Source organism: Oxyura jamaicensis, chromosome Z (genome assembly GCF_011077185.1).
Source record: "Oxyura jamaicensis isolate SHBP4307 breed ruddy duck chromosome Z, BPBGC_Ojam_1.0, whole genome shotgun sequence".
Lineage (NCBI taxonomy): Eukaryota > Metazoa > Chordata > Aves > Anseriformes > Anatidae > Oxyura > Oxyura jamaicensis.
The window spans coordinates 3,096,996-3,120,092 of record NC_048926.1 but is presented as its reverse complement, the minus strand read 5'-3'; the positions used below and the strand labels follow the sequence as shown (position 1 = coordinate 3,120,092).

The 23,097-nt window shown below is 44.7% G+C and overlaps 2 protein-coding genes across 3 annotated transcripts in view; both read right to left on the bottom strand.

Annotated features, from left to right (window-relative positions):
• Positions 1-196, bottom strand: part of HDHD2 (haloacid dehalogenase like hydrolase domain containing 2) — a 14,191-nt gene extending 13,995 nt beyond the window's left edge. The window contains exon 1 of one of the 2 annotated variants that reach the window (XM_035310688.1): positions 41-196. The gene's annotated coding sequence lies outside the window, so the exon portion shown is untranslated. The remainder of the gene's footprint in view (positions 1-40) is intronic. The other variant, XM_035310689.1, reaches the window with a different exon arrangement.
• Positions 197-2,260: 2,064 nt separating this feature from the next.
• On the bottom strand, positions 2,261-6,722 carry IER3IP1 (immediate early response 3 interacting protein 1). Its single transcript, XM_035310691.1, has 3 exons — positions 6,546-6,722; positions 4,531-4,632; positions 2,261-3,727 (listed from the first exon to the last, which is right to left on the bottom strand). The coding sequence occupies exons 1-3, from the start codon at positions 6,634-6,636 to the stop codon at positions 3,672-3,674; spliced, it is 249 nt and encodes an 82-aa protein (XP_035166582.1). The 5' UTR covers positions 6,637-6,722; the 3' UTR covers positions 2,261-3,671.
• Between the last annotated feature and the right edge of the window lie 16,375 nt (positions 6,723-23,097).

Here is a 23,097-nt window from a genome sequence, read left to right as displayed (position 1 = left end):
CGCGGGGTGCGCCCCGAGCCCCCAACCCCTCCGCACCAACCTGGCTCCGGCCGCCCAGCGCCCCCCGGGGCCCTCACGGCGCGGGGCTGCCCGGCCCTGTGCCGCCTCGGCGGGACGGCGGGAGGCAGCGGCGCTGAGGGGCGGTCCCGCTCCGCCCTCGGGGGCTCCCGGCAGGCACCGCGCGGGGCAGCCCGGGTCCTGCCGCCGGTGCTTCACCTCAGCGAGGCGGCTGCGAGGCGCTCCGTATGTAAATAGCTGTACGTTTATATATTTATATATATATGCCGTCCGTGCCCGAGTTAAAGCCCTTCTGAGGGATTTTCTTCTTTTCGCAGACTCTTTTCTAGTGGTGCCCAGCGAGAGGACGAGAGGCAACGCGCACAAAGTGAAGCCCAGGAGGCTCCGGCTCAGTGTGAGGGGGCACTTCTGTGCCGTGAGGTGACAGAGCGCTGGGACGGGCTGCAGGGAGGCTGTGGGGTCTCCTGCTCTGCAGAGGTCCCAAACCCGCCAGGATGCCATCCGATATAATGTGCTCTGGGTGATCGGCATGGGGTTGGACTTTGGGATCCCCAGAGGTCCCTTCTGACCCCAGTCATTTGGCGATTGTAGGCTGTTTTAGTGTTAAGAGGCCACTGGACACCTGCCGTAGCATGCCATGTTTGTCTGCAGGACATGCACAGCATAGAAAGTGAGCTTAGGTTACATGCAATCACATTTGAAGGTGCACGTGGTGTTGCGAGTAGGATTACCTAAGGGACGAGGACATAGCTGTGAATTAAATGATGTCTGTTCACAGTTTTGCCTACTGGTTGTACATCAAAATCTGTGATATGACTGCAAAATCACAACACTGCAGTGTAAGGTGTCACAGACAAACTGAATATGAGACAACTTTCTGAGCTAATAAATCCAATACCTTCCTAGTCTTCCCTTCACCTATTGCCTTGCCCTCCAAAGCCTTTAATTAGAACTGTAGAGGCACACAGGCCCGGTCCATTATCCCTGCCTCTAGTTGCACTAAAGGCTCAGACGAGTCCTCTGAGGTTCCTTTTAACTCCAGCCAGCCACGCTAGGAACCACCAAGCTGCACCTTGCTGCTGTGAAAGCTGCTTCTGTTTCCAAATGCTTCCTAGAAATGACGCGGCAATTTATGGTGGGAAGTCACAGTCTTGATCCTGCTCTGTTCTGGTTACTGTCAGTTCTGTGCCAGGTACCAGTGAGAATGCTCTTTGTGCTTTGAAGTGAATACTGGAGCACAGGCTGCTTTGCAGGCACAGCTCCTTGCCAGGTGGAAACTTTCCTCTGTGTTCCTGTTAGCAAAGAACCTGAGCCCTGGCCAGGTTTGAGGGCAGTTACAGCACAGTCAGCTGTTAGGGGTGGAAAAGTCAGGTATTGTAAGTAGGAGGCTAATACAAAAGGAAAATAAGGTGGGGAAGTGCTTTGCTTGGTTTAAATCTCCTGTTAGAGCAGCTACTTCAGCTTCAAGTCACACACATTCCTGCTGCACAGAACTATTGCTCCTTCCTACTGCACACCTCGAATCGATTTTGAAATGCTGCCTGGGCTGTAAGGCATGCGTTGAGATTTCAGCCTATCCGAGAGGACAGGAGGAAGGGGAAATCAGTTTTTACCCCTCTTCAAGTTGCTGCTTGTAATCTTTAGCACCAGCTTTCATTTTCATGAGAACTGGTGTTTTCAGTCAAGAGAGATGAAGAGGAAACGATGTGCAGGCAGTACTTCAGACCAGCGCAGTGCTCCAACCCAACACATCAGCAATAGATACATCAGCCATTGCCTTTCTACCACTGGCCACCTTCAACAATCAGTAGCCAAAGCATCACAGATCCAAGTGCAACGCAGCACAATTCAAACTCTGGTTATCCATATTTTATCCGTTCCACCTAAGTACTGTCCAGTTAATATGACAGAAGACCTTTATGAAAATACCTGATCCAGACTACACCCTAATCAGCTCTGAATTACACAAAGATTACTCTAAGGAATACTTTGTAACAGATCTACCTGCTCTAGAACCTAGCATGATCCTACTCTGCCTCTGGCCAGTTACCCTGGCTCATTGGCTTTGCTACATTAGACCGAAATAAAACTTCACAGCAGAGCTGGTATGAGCAAGCACCATGGTGATAACAAAAACGCAGAATATCTCATGTAAGTACAGTAACTTTGGTACCTGGAGCAGTTTGAGTTTTGAGGTACTTCCACCGTATATGGATATAGAGTGAATTATGAAAGAGTGCTTAACTTGGAAATTCAAAATTTATTTACAGGTTTTCACTAAAAAAAGGAAACAATATAAACTCTCCTCTTGGATATAGTCTGCTCTGCAAAACACTGGAATTGGAGATCATTAAATTCATTTACACATTTTACAGAATTACAACAATGTATGCTTTAGTCATTAAGACATCAGAAGAAGAGATGATAAACTAAGCTGTTTTAAAGTAATGAAACTGCCAGGTTTCCTTTGGCCTTCCCCACTTTAAAAATAAGCTAAAACAATTTAAGACATTTTAGCAAAGTTGAACAGAAAAGACATAGGAAGTCTAACTTTTCTAAAAAGGTATCTGAGGATCAGTAATCTTAAATCCAGCCTTGCTATTTAACATGGGACCCGACCCAGCAGCCATAACTGAGACAAGATCCTTACCAAAGGCATTAAAAACATTCTTTGTGAAAGAACTGCAAGATGATACCCATAGTTTCAGTGAGTTGTTAAATGAACAAAGGCAGATGGAGAGGGGGAAGAGCAGCAGCAGCAACTGACAAGTCTGCAAATTTGCTTTTTTTTTTTTTTTTTTTTAAATTGCATTGAAAAGGAAACATTATTCTCCCACGTTACAGAAGAAACTCAGAATACAAACTGCTCCCCACTTCCACCACATTAGTCACCACGCACGTTTAACACATTGAGGAAAAAAATGACAATGCTTGACAGAACAGTAACAAATGCTAAACACTACTACCACCTGCTAAATAAACACAGAGTTGCCTCAGTTTATGTACAAATTTTTCAGTTTTGCATAGCAGACGCACCTATTTTCATCCCCTTCACACCAAACATTACCAGTTTGAAAAGGCTATTGAACACCAAGAGAAAAATCCCCATCTCAATCAAACCGGGAGCACTCTGCTTCCAATTTGAATTGAATCAGAAATTTACCCATCTGGTTTTATCTCCCTCACTTCAATAATTTTTAACATGTTTGGATTGTAATTCATATTCCCTTAAATAATACTGTGGTATTAACTGAAATAAAAATTATGGTATTTTTTTAAATTCAGGAATAAATTGGGAAGTATATTGAAGGAAATTCATCCCTGAGTAACACCACATTTAAAAACTGCATCCTATCGATACGCATTGCAACATGTTACGACGCATAGTCTAACAGTCAGCGCGATTAACAGGCAGCAACAGAACTTGTCACAGTCCAGTATATTTGCAGCATTGTTGCATTGATCCCATTATCTTGTTTAATGAAACTGAAAGTGAACATTAGGAAATAGGATAAATAGAAACAGTGTCTTTTATTATTTTAAGTTGAATGTCAAACTGACAGCTAAACCGTGCTGGATCCCAGAAAACTCTGAGCAGTGATGGCTAGCAACTTGCTTCCTTGGATGTCCAAAAAATTTTCCGACAGGTATCTTCAACCAAACAATAGGAGGAGCACGATGGTAACGGAGTTCACTGCTATTAATGGCACTGCAGAGGAAGAACAAGAGTAATTGGAGACCACCTTCTCAGGAGCAGAAGTTTTAAAAATACAGCTGATTTTCCCATGCAGAATCAAGATTAGTGGAAGGAATCAGGATCAAGGACTAAAGTACTAAAAATTAGCAGGAAGCAACAGTACAAGTATTTATCACATCTTAACTTTGGCCCAAACAAACCTTTCTCCAGATGAAAATGTGTTTCTGTCCCTGGTTTTACTATGATTTAGAAGAAATGTATCAGTTTTTACTTCATGGTGGGCAAGACAAGTAAGGTTTGTTACTTGCTGTTTATCTTCACTTACAAGATGATTTTTTGTATGCTTTATAGTGAAAAACTACTGGTAACTTATAAATTAAGACCATTTCCCTCCCACATCCTTTTAAGCATGGGCTTACCTTTAAGAACCCCAAGAATTACTTTTCCCTCACCCACTACTTCACATAAAACTGCACTGAGTCAAAGTGAACCTGTTCCATACCAAGCTTCCCCCCAGGCCCCAGGAAAAGGTAAGATGCAACAATGGCACCACAAGCCAGAGGCAGATGTCCAGATAGGCCCTGCCTGGAAAGCTGGGAACATTTTACACTTCATCAAACTTAGGGCATAAGTGCTGCACGCTGAGACGTGCACCTTCCTATAGGGAATCCGTGCATGAACTCAAAAGGACAGACCGGATGACAAGCAGAGCGAGCAGCTGCTTGGTGAAAGAAAGAGACACATGCCAGCATTATTTCAGTAGAGCACAGGAAACTTCACAGACAAGTTTAAACAAACAATCATCATCATCTTACCTCTCATAACGGTTCGTACAGATCGAATGAGGTTCATTAGCTGTGCTTTAATTCCTGGTTCCTCTCCAAATCCTCCAATCCCTTGATCACTTGCCCAGCCAACTGTGTCACATAAAAACAGGTAGCCATGTTAACAAAGAAAAAAATACGAAGCCATTCAACAAACGCTATCAGCAGTATTAACTAGTGATCTATTTCGAGTATGGTTGAGTTTATCTCTGACATTAGAAAGACAAAGTACAAACCAATTAGCTTCATTTCAGGTTCCATTGCTTGAAACAATATACCACAAACTCTTAAACATCTTAATGAACACAACAGTAACAACAGACCAATGTTTCCGCAAAGGAAACCCTTACCTTTTTAATACCCTATTCCCTGCATTCCAGAGAACCAAACGAGTTTATTTGGACTTTAGAAAAGCATGCACCAAAATAACATAAAAAAATTGTCTACGTCTGCTCACAGGCCTTTCCCAGAAGATAAAACCGCAAATAATTGCTGTGTATGAAGCGACGCTTCAGAAGCAAGCTACGTGATGGAAACAGAACAAATTCCAAACTGGGACGATGGCTTTCTGAACTGCTATAGAAATGACTCAGGAACTTTTTCGGTGGCAGCTCAGTGACCAAGACAGCGTTGACAAATATTGCAATGGGAAGGAGCATTTAGAGATGGGCTATCTGTGGCTGGCCTGCCTGTCAAAGAGCAGCAGAGCTCTGTGCCACTGGAAACTGCTTGCTCAGTGTGTAGTGATGTTTAAAGGCAAACACAGTGTCAGGATGCACAAGAAGTCGTTAAGAAAACATCAGAAGCATTAAAATGGCCTATAAATCGTGCAGGCTGCCTGCAGGGTCATTTTTAATTGTCTGAGCACAGGCAACCAGACAGCAAGCAGTGAGGCAAGTTTAATTCTTTGGTATGAAATGCTGCCACACCAACAGGAGTGGAAAACACAAAACCTCAGGAAAACACTAAAACAGGAGGGTGTGAGAAGCTGTCCGTGCCAAGACCATGGGGAGACAAGCTATGAGAAAGCATGGCCCTGTCCCCCCAGCAGCGATGGGACCACGTATTTTTGTCCCGCTGCTCAGAGCCCTTACACATTTGGGGATGAGCAGGGCAGAGACCAGAGGGACCAACCCTGTGTGGAGCTGCATGGCGCAACCTGTGAGATTTTTTCCTCCAGAGGCAGACAGCTTTGGAGCAATTTCCTTGTTTTTCACCCCTTTTTCCTTCCTTGTCTCCCTCGCTCTGCCAGCACTGGGCTGGGGTGCTGCACTCCTACCCAGGTGAGCCTGGGGTTATTGCCAAGTTTCCCCTGGGGCTTGGTGAGAGGCTTTTTCCCTCCATCAGCCCACACATCCTGGGGTTCCTGGAGCTCCAGGAAAGGCCAAGTGATGCCAAAACCCCGAGTCCCACCATGGGGCAGGTGGAAGGGCCAAGAAACGGCACTCCTGCCCAAATTCCTGCTTCGGCCTGACTCGGAGCAACCAGGGCTCTGGGTGAGGTGTCACAGAATGGAAAACCTCATCGGGAAACCTTGGATGAGAGCTTATCTCCACCTTCTTGGGTGACAGGTCGCTGGGACGACAGGTCACTTCAGTGACAGGTCATCTCCATCCCAGGTCATCTCCTGGGACGCTGCACATCTTTTTGGCAGTCTGGGGTTCTTCTGTGCTTTGGCTGGTTTCTATTGGTTGTTTTATTTTTGCTTTGGGATGTTTTTTGTTAATTTTTTTTTTCTTTTAAAGGCTGGTGATGCCCAGCCTTGCGTGCAGCAGGAAGCAGAGCGTGACTCCGCAGAAGTCCCTTCCACCGAGCGGTGTGAGACAGAAACAGCACTGACACACACGGGGGAGAAGGGGAGATAAAAAACAAACAGGGAGAAGAAAAAAAGGGACACAAAGCAGCTGACAGGAGACCGGCGGCCATCTTCGGGGACCGGGACCGGCGATGGGGGGGGAACGGGGCCCGGGGGTGGCGGCGCTGGGGGGGGGGGGGGGGCTGCTCACCGTTGCGGAGGAAGCGCTCCTCGTGCAGCACGGCGATGGCGTTGACGACGAGCAGCCCGGCCTGCAGCAGCGAGTACAGCGTGAACGCCATGGCCCCGCCGCGGGGACGGAGGGGAAGGAGGGAGGGAAGGGAAGGGAAGGGGCCGGCGCCCGAGCGGGACGTGGCGGGGCGGGGAGGGACGGCCCCCACGGGGCGGGCACAAAATGGCGGCCGCGCCCCGCCGTTGCCATGGCGGCCACTGGGTGGCTGGGGGCCGGGCGGGGCCTGCGCTGCGCCTGAGGGAGTGATGCAGGCACTGGGGTTGGGAAAGCCCTCCAAGATCATCTGGTCCAACCATCCCCTACCACCAATGTCACCCACTAACCATGTTCCTAAGCACCACGTCCAACCTCTCCTTGAACAGCCCCAGGAACGGTGACCCCTCACTCCGTCCCTAAACCTAAACACTCTTTTCTGAGAAAAAATGTCTCCTAATTTCCAACTTAAACCTCCCCTGGTGCAACTTGAGGCCATTCCCTCTAGTCCTATCACCAGTTACGTGTGAGAAGAGGCCGACCCCCAGCTCCCCACACCTTCCTTTCAGGGAGCTGCAGAGAGCAATGAGGTCTGCCCTGAGCCTCCTCTTCCCCAGACCGAACACCCCCAGCTCCCTCAGCTGCTCCTCACAGGACTGGTGCTTCAGGCCCTTCACCAGCCTCATGGCCCTTCTCTGGACACGCTCCCAGGCCTCCACGTCCTTCTTGTAGGAAGGGGCCCAAACCTGAACACAGCACTCAAGGTACGGCCTCAGCAGAGCCAAGTACAGGGGGACGATCACCTCCCTGGTCCTGCTGGGGCTTGTTTTGCCCCGATGTAGCTAGTGTCTACACTTGGTGGTGTAGGATCGCTCAAAAGTTTAAAACACTTAATGTGTAGAAAAGTTACAGTGGTATTTTCTATTTAATTTCACCAGTAATGTTGTTTGTTTTTTTCTTTTTCTTTTTCTTTCCCTGTGCTTTTCCAATATATGTCAATACAAGGTTTTGTATTCGGCTCGGATCCAAGTTGTTGGTTACCCAAAGTGCAGCAGCCACAGCAGCCAGGATAGGTAACAGGGTCCAAAATCAAGCAGTTGCATTTTATACCGTGTGGGTCAGGGCCTTGGGATATGTCTGCAGGTAAACAACAAAATAATAAGTGAAGCTCTGGGTGCATAAATGCACACTTTTTACTTTTAGCTTCTAGTCTGATCGGCTGGTGGGGCAATTTGCATAATCATTATGATTTTCTCTCTCCATAATCATGTACTATGCAAGTCCCTTCACTCTGGATGCCTGATAGTTTTTATGCCTCAATTAGGTCCTCTTGATGACGAGCACCAAGCAAGATGAGGCTGTAGCAGCCAAGCATCAGGACCATCAGCTCAAGAGACAGTCAGATGATGTGTGAGATAGCCCCAAAGAAACCCACACCTCAGCCTTCCTTCCTAAAATGCCACACAAAATGTGTTTTCCTCTAGCTAAGTATTCATGGCTATTAGTTTACGTTACTTTTTAACTGGTGGAACTGGAAGTAAGAAGCACCCAATTATCACAGCCACAGCAGGTTTTGTTACTAACTTACTCCTGAAAATTACCAGTATTACATAAGGGAGATAGAGCAGAGAATGACAATCAAGCACATTTAACAGAATTTTGTCAGCTGGTCAAATGTATTTGTCATTTCAGACCCAAAAAGGAATGTAGAGGAAAGTGTACAAAGTCTTTTGCACTTTCAATGAAATCAGTATTATGTAAACATATGCTGAAGTGTTCTGTTAAGCAACAGTTCAAAATATTTCCAAATTTTGACTCTGGTTCTGTAAACGTGTATGCTTGTCTTCGTATATTTCAGCAGGTGGTGTGAATATTCCAGGACGATGGCATATGTTTGCAAATTGCAGGCTCAGGAGTTCCAGCATACCTGCTTTATTTCTCGTCTAGGTTTTTAAATTTGGTATACCTGTAAGCCTTACAAAACCTATCAATTTAACATTTTAAAAATGAGCCATTTTTAGTTAGCCAAAGGCCCGCAAAGTTTGCTAAAAGCATTTTTAATCATTCAAATTATATTTTCCCATGTGTCTATAAATAACAGAAAAGGCTGATCTTGATTTACCAAACCCTGCACACCCACAGAAAGTCAATATTGGGCTGAAAAGATTTCATCCTAAAGGTCATTACTATTTTTTGAGAAGCTGTGGGTGCTGGAATATAATGGTCTCACAAATTGAACTTCCTTTTGTTCTCAGACAGAGCTTAGAGCTTTATGGCAGTAATTCTATAATGAAATACAGATTAATATGAGGGGTCACTAGCAGGCAAGTCTAATAACCACCATCATCAAGTAGCACTTCCTGGGCGTACAGTATCCAGCCTATACATAAATGCTAACCTCAGTGAACAGCTAATGTTTAGAATTACTGCACTGAAAAAATGAGGTTTTTAAAATAAGTATACAAGTTATGGCTAAGTATTTTTACCCGTAATTAAGATGTATTCCTGAAGAGCAGCTGCTATAAAGCTTACATAAACTTGACATGATTTTCCCCTTTCTAAAATCCATCACGGCAACTTAACAACCACATGAGTCTTATCTCTGAATCATCATGCTATGTGGTTGAAGGGAAAACCAGACAACGTTGCTTGCATTAGAAGAAAGCACTTTTTTTTTTTTTTTTTTTTTAATTTTATTTATTTTTTCCTCATTAAGACGTTATGTTTCATTGCAGTAAATTCCTCTGGTGTCACCTGCAGAGTGCAGTCAATCACCACAAAGGAGAGTTTTAAACCACTTTACAGGTGCCAGAGGATTACAGTTTAGGCTGGAGAAGTATTATGAGCACCTCGCTTTCTTCATTCTTTTACATTTTCCCTCCTCAGTTTATTGTTCAGTATCATCAAACTGAGCATAGCTCCTTGGGCCAACCTATCCTCATCACCTCAACGGTTAGTGAGACTGAAGCTTCTGTGTGCAGGTTTTTGGGATTAGGTTAGGTTATTCCTGGTGAGCACACACCAGGTCAAAGGAAGTCCTCTCACAACTTAAATCCATAAATCTTTTGCCTCACATGACACCATTTTCTGTTTAACTTCTGAAATAGTTTTGACCATTTCCTCCTCTAGATTATTACATACACATAGACATATCACAGAGTCACAGAATGGTTTGGGTTGGAAGGGACCTTGAAGATCACTCAGTTACAACCTCCTACCATGGGCATCTTCCACTAGACCAGGTTGCTCAAAGCCCCTCCAACATGTCCGTAAAGATATTTGTGAGTGATACAGGAAATGCTGGAAATTGGCACAAGCAATCCAAAGCTGAAAGTGAAGAATTGTATTTAGTTGGTGGCAACCCTTTTCCCCTGCTTTGACTTCTGCAATTGCCAGTGGAAAGACCCTGACCAGAAGCGTGACCCTCTGGTGATTGGTGCTTTGTACCAAGAGGTTGACAATGAATGTATGTGTCTGGACTAGCCTTGCCCATGGGCCTAGTAATATCCCACAGTCTGAAGATGAGCAAACTGCATGTTCATTCTCTGAGCCCGGAAGGATCCGTGCTATGCTGTGGTTGCCCCTTGTTGGGGAACAGGTGTTGAATCGAGGAGCTGGGTCCTCACACCAACCTACTACGTGCCCAATGAGTAGCTCCATGAATTGAAAAATTCTATATATGTGAAAACATTTTGCTTCTGTGGTTCTATAAATAAATCCCCTTGCTATGTTTTGCAGTTAAACTATAGCCTTTGTCATCTGTTAGTCATCGCACCGATTGTGCTACTAAACTACTGCAAAGGTTAGTGATGCCTCCTGCAGATGTAACACATCTCTTGTAAGCACAAACTGAATACTCAGATGATTTAATGTATCATTGTTTGTTTCACCCGCCAAGGCTGGCAATGCAGTAAGACTTTGCAGAGTGTTTTGTTCTTACCCTTCAGCAGCTGCACAGAGAAAAGTTCATTGTCTTGCCCGTTACTTGAAATGCGCTGTGCAGTGTCGTCTCTGCCCTTCCTTGCTTATTTGGAAAGTGAATAGCAGTCCCCTTCAAACACAAGACTGCCAGCTTTCCTAGCAGTTATACTTTGGGAGGATGTAACACAGCTTCATATACAAAAAAAGACTGCCTGAAGATTGAAGAACAAAGGGAAAATAAATACAAAATTCACAACTTGCACATAAATTTATTGGTTCCATTTCCTAAGTTTATTGTGCTTGGCTCCATAACCGTAACAATCTTTAAATGCCATTTGTTTTCTACTGCATTCACACACATTATGTTGTATTATTAGTATCAGCACCATGATCCCAGACTATTTGCATTGCATTCATGCTGGAATACACCGGGCCACATCCAAGGCTCTGTTGCACTCTGTGCCATAGAGGTATTTGTCAGAGATGACATGCCCAGGGATTTTCCAGCCTAGACATCAGCTGGAACACAGTGGTTATCACAGCCTGACACGGGGAGCTGGGGTGCAGGGCAGCAAGGAAACAAATGGTCTTTGCTAGAGAATTGGAAGTCTTTGCTTAGATCTGCCTGGCCACTTAAAGGCAGGAGGATTTGCAGGAGGGATTTACAGGAGGATGAGGAAATGGCTTCATGAATTTTGACAAGGTGGGGGTGGATTTTTTCTGTGTGCAGTGAGCAGCATGGAGAAAGTGCTGGAGTATTAATGAGAGAGGCAAAGAGAAGGGGTGCCTATGGGCTGTGGGAAGGCAGGAGCAGCTTGCTAAATGCAGGCATGGGAAGAGGGGGAGCAAAACGGACTGGAAGCTGTGGAACTCCATGTGGAACTCCATGTGGAACTCCTGCTCATATATTTTGCAGAGCTTGGGTCTTATGTTTGAGAACATGAGTCCTGGGAGCATTAATTCCACCAGGTTAGCTAAAGAGATTAGCATTGATGCCAACCGCCCTTCCAGCCTGTTGGCAACCCTTTGTGCCTTGATGGTCCTGCAGATACTCCCCGTGGTCTGACATGAGCACAAAGGAGGAGTGAATCGTGCCAGACCCCTTCTGGAGGAATACCCATTGGTCAAAGGGCTTTTCTCCTGCTTCCTTTGGCTTTCCATCCATTTGTATGGAAAACATGTTGGAGACTGGCCAATGAAGTCATAAAGATAAATGGAAAATTATCTACCCTGAACTCTTGTGGGGTTCCTAGCAGCAAACAGCATGAAGTTGGAGTACACCGGCTGGTGCCAGGGAACACACCTATCCCTCTCCATGCCAGATCTCAGGCTAATCTGTCCCTTCTAACTGCCACCTGAAGGGGGAGAATAGCCAGGCTCGTTCCTTAGCAAGCAAATGTCACGCCGGAGGCAGAGGTCATTGGTGTTTCAGCTCTCAGTTTAAAAATTAATAGACGGTATCTTCCTTCAGACTGTAAAGGTGGGCAGATAAAAAAAAAAATCACAGACCTGGTGACTTGCCGATTGCAATCTGTCCAATAACATTGGCGCAGCCACCGAGTCACACAGCTTAGTCGGAAACCAAGTGCAAAAGGTTAGGTCTCAGCATAATGCGTTGGATTTGTGTGTGAGTCAGAAGGACTCGGAAATCTTTGTAAAAAATTACCAGAAATCCCCCCCTGCATTTTTTTCTCATGAGTCATTCCACAGAAGGAGATAATGTGGGGAGATGTTTGCCCGTCTCTACAGTAAATTTTTAACACACCACACCACAGAGGTAAAATACATATATCTACACTTTTTCTCCACTTCCAGAAAAAATCCCCATTTCCTCCTTTTTCTAATACTGGTGTGGTCCTGGTGAGTTCACAGTCCAAAGCTATGGTGTTGGAAGGGAAGCGGGGCACATCTGTCCATCACACCCCCCTGAGCCCTTCGTGCACTTTTTTCTCCAGAAGAAAGCTGCCGACGAGAGAAGCTGGGGGCCGTCACTGCTCTGGTGGTGAATCCGGGGGTGTTATCGAGACAGAGAAGGAGAAGAACGGTAACTCAAAAATGGAAATTGTCTCTTCAGGGTTGGCAAGCTCTGTGGATACAGCGTGCCTGTCAGAAATGTAACTTACACACACCGGGCCAGTCAAATCCACTGTTGAAATCTTATCAGAGATGTTGTTCATCACTGCGGTATTTTCCAGGACCACTGCAGGTGCACCGAGATCTTTGGAGGAATAATGTGAGGTGCAGTGCCTGGTGCAGCAGAAATGGAATGCAACACATCGTTAGGTATTAGATAAGCATGAAGAGCCATTTGTGTCTGAAGCCAATCCAATTAATAACAGGATATAGCTAAGAGCAGTACAGAACTGATAGCTGGCGTGCTGGTGATAGAGCTGATTTAATTAATTATGGAGGCGTCCTTTTATGCTGCCTCTTATCTTTTCGTCCTTTAACATAAAAAAGTTCTTATTTCCTGATTAATTTGGCCAGCTGCATTCAAACTAAAGCTGAACAAAATTTTTGTTTGAAGGGATTTCTCAAAGTATATTACCTATTTCCTCATTACAGAAACAAATATCTCAAGGAATGCCTCTTGTCTTGTGACTTCTGGTTGTTCTTCAAAAAATTAAAATTTTGTCAGTAGTGAGAAACTGGGGGCTTGGGTCTCTTAATTTTCCTCAATACATTTTCAATATACGTATATGAAATCTGGTGAGAGGTCAAAGAATTTGGTTCAGATACAAAACAAAACCAAATGTCATTTCCTTAAAATGGTATCACTCAATCATGGAATCATAAAGGTTGGAAAAGACCTCCAAAATCATCTGGCCCAACCATCCCCCTACCACCAGTATCACCCACTAAACCATGTCCCTAACACCACGTCCCTAGGGCCCTAGCAGTTCTCCAGCCACAATTAATGCACCCCGCTGTGTGGGCTGATGGAGAAAGAGGTCGTGTAACCGAGGACCCCAGGAAGCACTGGGTTTTGGCAGGCTCTTTCCATGGGCTCCCCGGTCATGCTCTGCTCCTGCAGGAATTCCTCACTGCACACATTTCCGTGGTGACCCTGGGTCCTCCCCTGCTGCCACTCACCTCAGGAGAACTTTCACTGCGATGCTGATCACAACCAACAGTAACAGGCTGCCACTGAGAGACACCATGATAATGTCATAAGTAAGCGGCGACGAACCTTGAAAAGCAGGTGGAAACCACAGGTGAGTTCTGCCAACAAGCAGCTTTAGGAAATGCAACCTTTTGCAAAAGGACCTCAGGTTGTCACAGGCTGCACACAGCTCCTGGTGCAAACCAGGGTGGAGAGGGGCGACTGACCAGATGTGCGTTAGGAAGATGTTCCTGTCAGCTAGATTAATTAACTCATGGGCATTTGTCTACATTTCAGATGTTATCCACTTATTCGCAGTAAAGGCATCGCAGGATCCAATGTCATACTGCCTCTCTCGCCAGCATTCCCCATCCACTTCCACCTTCTCCATCCACTTCCACCCTTTTCAATCTCAGTTTCCATCCTTTTTGGCTCTTGTGTTTATTTCAAAACTCAATGGACTGATATCTGGTTTAGACTCCCCCTCCTACACCCACCTTTGAGTTCTCCGCTCCTCTCTTCTGCCACAACAGCTCCTTTTATTTCCATCATTCTTCCCTCTCTAAAACCCTGAGAGCATAGATCTATGGCTAATTCCTTCCTTCCTTTTGAGCTCATTCACAAAGCTGTGTCTGTTAAATCCTGTACGTTTGATAACATTGCTAACATTTGATAACACTGCTGTTACCTGGGGCCTCTCACTGCTGTTGCCACACAAATAAACACTGCAAAACTGATTTTAAATGCTAATGAAAACAAAGAGGAAAGTAAAGCACCTTCTTCCTTGGAAACTAAGGTGGTGTGAAAACCTTCTTCAGCATCATGGACCATACTGAAAAGGAAAGCCAAAAGACATTCAGATCACAGTACAAAATAATATTTATTTTAGATCAATTTATAACCTCTGAATATTTCACCATCTATAATGTGAATTATCTTTACAACTTCCCTGTGAGATAGCAACTTTATGCTATCAGCATTTTGCAGACTGGGAATCAGAGCATGGAGGGGACAAATCCTAAAGACAGAATTTAATCTGACTTCAAAAAAATGAACGTTTCTCTTCAGGTAATAAACCTCCCCAGCTGACTTGAGTTTGACTGCATGTTTGCCTACAGCATCTAATCTTGGCATGGCCAAGGGCTGGGCACCACACTCTAGCCCAAGCCCAGCTGGGACATTTTTTGTCCATACCCCTCAAATGGACACAGCCAGGTAGGCTCCTAATAAAGCACGCTGACTGCTCCAACACTTTTAAAACGCTGGTGGACCAATGTGCAGACCTTCTTCCCCCACCACCCACTGATCACAGGCTTGGCACGCCTGGCCAGGATGTGAGAAGCTCAGGCTGAGAACACACAGACATCTCCTTTGCCCTTCTTCTCTTCTGTGCTGCCCCTACAATTTGCTAGTGAGCCTTCAGTGCTGCTAATGTGGTGGTTGGTGGGGTCAGGGCTGGAAACGGGACTGCATGAAGCAGACAGACCCCAAACATGCTAAAGCCGTAGAATAAAATACATAAACAGTGCTGCAAACAGACACCACAGCTTCAGCTCACTTTCACCCAACCCAGCCAATTTGCCCCAGGATACAGAGGGAGACTTCAGGAGAAAAGGTAACTGAGCCCAGGTTTCTCAAGCTCAGGTTTATAAATTTTCTTTTACTGTTCCCTGTTTTACTACCTGTCTCCTCTAAAAAACCCTCAGCCATCACATAGGAAAGTAAGAATGAATGAACAGCAACTAGACAGAAAGATAACAGGGGCTCAACACGCAATTTCTTGCTCTCTGGCCAACAGTAATACTATTTTAGCACATCCATCCTGCCTGTTACCAACCCCTCACCTAAACCCCAAATTTCTCAGAACGGTGAGTGAATTTCTCTTGACAGCATGTCTGGGAGGCAGGGCTGTGTTACTAACCCTACTGCCGAGGTGGGATAACTGAGCCTAACAACTGGTCTTGTATCCGTCAGAGAAACCTTTCTCAAGTCGGATTCAGGTGTCACCTTGCACACGTACTGCCACACTAACACACAGACATGTGCACGCTATTTCCACTTGCATGTGTGATGCAGAGGCTTCTGTTCATTATTTCACTCTATTCTCGCTCCTTTTCCAGGATAGAAATGGGGAAACACAGGCTGTATCCCGATGGCATCCAGTTAATAAACACATTAATAAATTGTCTGCCAGTATATTTTCAAGTATCAGAAGAACCTGCATCTAAAGTCCTATGTGTTGCACTTTCAGTGCTACTCTCTTTGATAACTACTCTCAATAAACTTACATTAAAATATAATTGTGAAAAATCTGTGTAGCCACAGGTTGCATAAAAAATGTAGATGCCTGAAGAAAATAAAATCCCATAGAAAACAAAAAATCCAAGCCAAAGCCATGCTCACATTTATATGGGGAATGATATCACCTCTGAAATGATGCTTAGACTGAATTACTGCATATGACAAGCATCAGAGATATCTGCAACAACTCCTTTTGTAAAGCCTGGACAGCAAAACCAAGCTGCATAATTTTGCAGCTAAACAGACTTGCCAGGCTTTGCCTCTTCTCAGTTCATGTGAAATGTGTGCATGTCTGTGAACAAGCTGAGGAGCTGTCAGGTGAAATTTCCCCTGGTGTGAGGAGAGCTGGGCTGAGTGTTTCTGAAAAGGGAAGATCACCTGCTTACAGTAGAGTCCTCCAGCACCCCCCCCCCCCCCCCATGATACAATCTCTTCTTCTCACATCATTAAGATGTCCTAAGAAGCACCTAACTCTATCTCACCCTTCAGCTTGAAAAAGTTAAATAAAATAAAATAAAATGGTAATTTAGAGCAGACAGAGAAGAAAAGTTACAAATTTCTGGGTTACCTTGCGGTTGCTGGAGATCCTTGCATCAGCATCAGCCTGCTAAGACCTTGCATGAAGGTAAAGCTGGTCTGAAGGGTTTCAGACTAATTGCTCACTTTATTCGCCTCTGTTGATTGCTTTATTTTCTCCATGGTTTTTATTGCGGCAGAATAATCTCTTCCTTTCGTGGGCAGTCAATAAAGTGTGGAGGTGGATCAAACAGAGCCTTTATTCACCATCCTCCTGTTAAGCAATTCCTTTCCCTGCCTGCTTGCAGAGCTTTTGACACAGCTGGACTCCACCTAGAGGCCTGCCAGAGCTTCCTTCAGGCACCGGGCTCCTAGCACGCTGCACATGCACAACCTCCTGCAGGAAAGCTGCCTCTGGAGCCTGCTGTGAAGCTCTGGAGCTGCCTTTGTAACTTCAGGACTCACTGCAGCAATGTGCCGTGTCCCAGGGACGGGGCCCTTGGGTCTCCTCCAGCAGGAGGGGGCAGGCAGCCTCCTGGTTTGGGGCTCTCTGGGTGAAGGAACCCCACCAGCTGAGATGGCTCCTGGCCAAGGGGCAGCTACAGGACCTGGTCCTTGCGTTTTGGGTGCTCCTCAGACCCACCTGGCACTTCACACTGAAAGGAACAGTGTAGGAACCGAGCAGTTGTTGAGCTGTTAATCTGCAATGGCTAAGTTTAGGGCTGCAGGAGAGAGGCTGGGTGTCAACCATGCTTCATTTTGGAGTTCCTTGCAGCCTGGCTTAGCTTATTCTCCATTGCACCGTGAGCAGCACAGTGTGCAGGGCATTGCTCAGCAGGCAGGACAGGATTCGTGTCACGAACCTTGCCCTGCAGCACCCATCTCTTCCCACACCTCCTTTAGGGACGTGACATCCCTGCAGGTCGGGGCCTTGTTTCACTCTGCAAAAAACCCTTGTCCTTACTACCAGGCTGGAGCTGAGCTGGCGACTGCACTGAGTTATCTTGCAGAAACCTGCAGCTGCTGCTCAAATCATGTGTGCTCTGTGATCAGAGAGGGTGGGGTGCTCTAGGGTGGAGACTCCTTTTTCCATCAGTACATTCACACACTCTGGACTGGCAGGTAAGCAAGTATTTGAAAGCTAACAATTGAGATTGACACATTTTTATTTTATTTTATTTTCTGCTGCACGTAGATAAATAACGGCAAAACAATTACAGCTCCTCTTGCTATTATCAAACAATGCCAAAGCACCTCTCCAAATCCCCTGGAGATTGCTTGGCAGGGTTTCAGGTATCCGCAGTCCAAACACTGAGCACATTTAGATTATGACCACGGCTGTGTGTTTTTCTCTGCGGCGTAAGAAACCACTGAAGGTACTACATTAAATAGACATTACAGAGGTGAACAGCGGAGAGCAGGTCTGCATACAGATGGGCAGGGCTTGGTTAAGCCCCACGCCAATTTTGTGCTCTTCACCATCCCCATAACAGGTATATAAGCACCTCCTCTCCCTCCTAGAGGATATCGGTGGCCTTTTATTTGGCTTTGAGCCAAAGCCATGGTGTTAAAAATTGCTTTCCATGTTGCATATGATGTAAAAAAATTCCTATGAAGTGAGGATTTTATACTTGGAAGTGCTTTTCTTCTTTATCAGACAAACAGAAAGCTCGCTGCTAACTACAACCTAAACTGCTTTGTAACCAGTTTGTGAGTTTGAATCTGAACCAAAGCTCGCCAAAGTCAAAGGGAGTCTCTTCACTATGTTACCTGGTATTCTGACTGCAGTCTGTGGGAAAGATGCTAAACACACAGCAGAACTCAATCTGGCAAACTGCTGAACATCTCCTGCGTGGTACTGAAAGCCCTCTGTCCCTCACAGGTGTGAAGACATGATGGAAATGTCTAGGACACATTCTTCTCTGCAAACCTTTCTTGTGAACAGAAATTCACTTTGAATGAACTTTCAGAGACATTGCAAAATAATAATAATAACAGGAAGCTTTGAAGGCTTTGAATATCCATTATAGGGATCTATTACATTATAATTCAAAGTATTTTTTTTTTCTTTTTTACTGGTGTCTGTCTCACTCTACACTCAGTTTTGTGGGGAATCTTGAGATCAAAGTGTGGCGTTGTGCTTCCTTTCTGTAGGAACATCTTACTTTGTGGGTCTAGATGTAAACCACCTCTGCAAACTGCTGGCAAAGAAAAAGCAAAGCCAATGAGACCAGAGCAACCAGCCAAGTGTGGACGTGGCCCCAAAGATACACCGTACACTGCAGGGCTCGAGGACTGAGCCAGATGCAAGATCTGAACTTCTCAGCATAACTGTAGGTTATTTACCAGCTCTGAGATTTATTAATGAGTGCGTGCCTAGTAATTTGGAGATGAAGCATGTCATACTGGGGGATGTACCAAGTATAACCTTGCTATAGTTAAAAAAAAAAAAAACCTTCCTGAACTGGATAACAGAGCCCTCTTAAAAATGAATAATTCAAGCTAGTTAACATTGTGTCAAAATAAATTTGCTCACCTGAGCACAAACCGAGTGACAAACACTTTATAAGAAAGAAAAGTTATAAAAGATAATTGGAAAATTATGAGACTTCCTCCTAAAAGACCACTGCCTACAGTGTTGCTTTAGTAGAATATGCTGCTTTGAAAGCCAGTGGGGCAAAAGTGGTTGTCCAATACAGTCCATTAGAGCAAATGCTGGTCTTTGTTTTTGTTAATTCCTTATTGATAAAGCCTAAAAAATCCAGATTTGCTATTTTTTGTACCCTACAACATTTATTGAAAACTTTTGCACAACTACCTTGAAGTTTTACATTAAAAATATGGAAAAGTAAGAATACATTTTGAGGAAGTCTGAACTTTAATCCCTTGCTGAAAAGACAAGACGCAGGAACGGTCGGGAGTTGACTGGCAGTGAAGAGTTGTGCAGAGATTTTATTTACTACCACCTGCAAAAAAAATACAGTGGTAGTATCTCATTCTTCCTGGGCCTTTCTAGCGTTTGATGCTCAGAATTCTAGGAGATCTGTCTTAATTTTGAACAGATGCCTCACCAGTCATTAAGAAAACATAAATACCCAGCAATAAATGTCTTATGAGATTACCAACTATAAGAGACTTGATGGCTGGCCAGCACTGTCACCCCAGATGCTGTCTAACTTTCAGGATAAGAAAAAAACAAACAACACAAGCCTGACAGTTCATTAGCTGGGCCTTAGCTTGTTTGCCAGACCCAGTTCAGACAAAACTTCCACATCTCAACTGTAACACCTTTGTTAATTAGCCCTATTCATGCTGAGATAACTTTTTTTTTTTTTTTTTTTTTAAGTTATCCAGGTTCCAGGTATTGTTTGCCAGTAAGATCGATCTCAAGTGCAGTAAATGCTCAGATAAACCATCCCTTTAAAACACCTTGCTCTGACTCACTGCTTTTCAGCTGCCATTTCAGAACAAGATCAACAAAAGAAGGACTTCGAGAGAAATGGTTTGAAGGCACATAAAATTACTGTTCCTGGAGGAGGTTTGTTCCTATGTCCCTGAGTAAGGGAAAGCATGTACCTCCATGCTTTTGCTTGGCGCACTTCCTTGCCAACAGAAATAACTGTGCTAAAGTATCACAGAGACAAATGGTCGAGGCGTAAGTCCTGGAGTAATAGCACTACATCTGAAGGACAGAGCTCAAAATGGTTTGGACTTGTGTGTGGTACAGGGAAGACCAGCTCTGTGGAAGAAAAGTGGACGGTCAGTCGCTACTGAGCTTTCTGCACCTATTTATTTTTCGTCCAAACACCCAGAAAAATTCAAATCACAGCTCAATACAGTTTTTTTTTTTTTTTTTTTTTTTTTTTTTTTCCCATTCTCAGGGAATTTTGACAAAAGAAAGGATAAAACAAAGATCTGTAATAAAGCTATACCTTCTGCCTCTCATGTTAGTGGCTGTAGAAGCTGAAATTTGGCGAACTATGTAAATTTCTTAAAGGTATTGACAGGCTGCACACAACAAAAGCTGAATATGTATTTTCTACTTTAATATCATTTTATATTAAGGACAGCAACAAAACACAGGCTACTCTACACCCGTAAATTAACCATGGCTGGACCATTCCCCGTGGCCATGCGGTGCAGAAGAGCGGTGCCCACACCACGAAGCACCCACTTTTCAGGTAAGGGTGGCCACATCCAGACCGCATGTGGGTCTGGGCTGACTCGCCATCCGTGCCAGGAACTGCTCCCCAGGGCATCAGCGGGCTCACACACAGCCCTGTCAGGGCCACTACCAGAACTTAACTATCTACAGAGCTGAGTTCAAGTGCAGGGCAACATTAGGATAGGCATACACAACCATATCGACTACTAGGCAATTATTTTTTTATTATTTTTTTTTTTCTTTTTATTTTTTTATTTTTTATGACAGCATCTGGTGGAAGACAATGTTGAGGGTTGAGTCTGCAGAACACGACAGTTTAACACTACAGTGGGACCCTCATCGCTTTAACACGGACACACTTTGGCACAAGAGGAGAGAAAACAAGAACCAACGGCTGATACAAAGCTTCCTGGGCTGTTTACTGAAGTAGATTTGGTTAGGCGGTGGCTGTTCTGTGTTTGTTTTCTAGGATCATGTTCCTGAGCTTTATCAGTGTGAAAGATGATTTTTTAATTCGAGAGGCTTCTTTCACGCTTCATTCTGAGACCTGTGTTCCAGACAAGTGGCGTCTCCATTTCCTGACTGCGGAGTTCAGCCTAAGCAACCAAGTAAGAGTGCAAACTGGACATTTGAGGTTTGAATGTTCGATTAGGACCACACAGGTTGTACATCCAACCCTTTACCTGTGTGAACTGTACAGTTAGTGCACGGCTCGTCACTTCTGCAGCTCACAAAAACAGTTTGTGGATTCACAACTTGCTTTGGAAAGTCACTTGGAAACCTGATGGTCTGAACAGAGCACAGAAATCAAATAAATCTGCTGCAGATCCCTCGTGCCTGCTCCTGGGGCTGCACAGGCTGGCTGTCAAAGGGTGAGAGACGAGGGGTTACTGTGCTTGCCTGACCACATCCAGGAGCTCTGGCACTCTGAAGCCATTAGAGCAGTAATTTCTTATTGAGCAGCATGACTACTTTATGTCTGGGCAAAATTTTTGATCTGTAGCGGTAAGATATTTTACCATGACACTGGAGAAGGGTTCATTCTTCACCAAAAGCATCAGAAAATATCATCATGTCAGTCTGTGCTATGATCTATATAGCATCCTGTATCCTGAATACTCCACACAGCTATTTCCCCATCTCACAGAGGATATAGATAATCAGAGAAAGGTACAGGAAAGCTGCAAAGCTATGGGACTGCTTCTGTTGGCAGAATGACTGCAACTCCTCAACCTGAAAGCAAGATGAGGCGGCTCAGAGGGTGCCTATGAAAACATTTTGGCATGGAGATGGTGGAGGATTGACAGCAGTCAACCACCAACTGCTCTCACCCAGTACAAGAGGCAGGGGGCATAAAATGAGTCTAACAGGTGGCATCTCTGAACACCAGGAGCTGTTTTTCCTTCATACAGCAGGTATTTAAGCTGTGGTGCTTGCTGCCACAGGGTGCTGTCGCTGCCAAAGTGTACGTGGGTTTAAAAAAGTCACTGGACAAGTTCATGAAAGAAAACAATCCATGGAGGGCTATTAAAAACAAGACATCACGTCTAGGTCTGACCCATGAGCTGTAAATCATTAGATGCTAAAACAATATCCTGGGAACACATGTCCAACTGTTTGCCTGTTTTTACAAAGTTATTTGATTTCATCCACTTTTGGAAACAGTCAACACACACTGCACATGTGAACTTTTGGTCTGACCTGGTCCAACGCTTCTGGCACTTCCATTGCTTTTTCCATGCTACAGAAGGTACTGAGCAGCCAGTTCAGTGAGTCCTGTATTTGAGACTTGCAAGCTCACCTAGGACAGGATCAAACTATGAAGGGCAGTGTGTGTGAAGAGCAACAGGCTGCACACTTCTCCTGCGTCCCAGCTCTGTTGGGCTGCACCGAGGATCTGTAAAACCAGCCGATCTGACACCCCAAGGATTTGCTGGGAATGAGGGGAATCTTGAGAGAGCAACTTGGTGACTTATCCAAATGCCAAGGGTGGCTGAAGCCGCTTTCAAATACTGGTGGCTCTGCAGTGATGAGGAAGATTGATCTTCATAGAAGAGGGATGAGTCCGGTGCTCAGGACCGAGATCATCTGAACGAAGACAACTCCACGGGGGAAGCGCTGGCAATCAGGATGCTGCACATGATCAGGAAATGACCTAGAAGACTACGGCTGTGGTTTTTGAAAAGGTGACTGATTTTGGCCCAGGTATATCCCCTTTATCTCTGTAGAACTAGAGTTAAATGAAATCCACAAGGCACTTCCTGAAATCCCACCAAATCTACTTCCAAACTTTTTCTAATAACCAGAGGCAGAGGATTTCTTCCATAAAATACATCAACACATTAACATATCTGTGAATTAAGATGCTTCTAAAAAGATATTCTTGAGGAAAATTTTCCCTTTAAATTTTTTTTTTTTTTTTTTTTTTTTTTCCAGTAGAATAAGCATAGCATTGAAGTACAGGGAAGCTCAACTATTATCCCATAGTTTTCTTTTTTTTTCTTTTTTTTTCTTTTTTCTTTTTTTTTTTT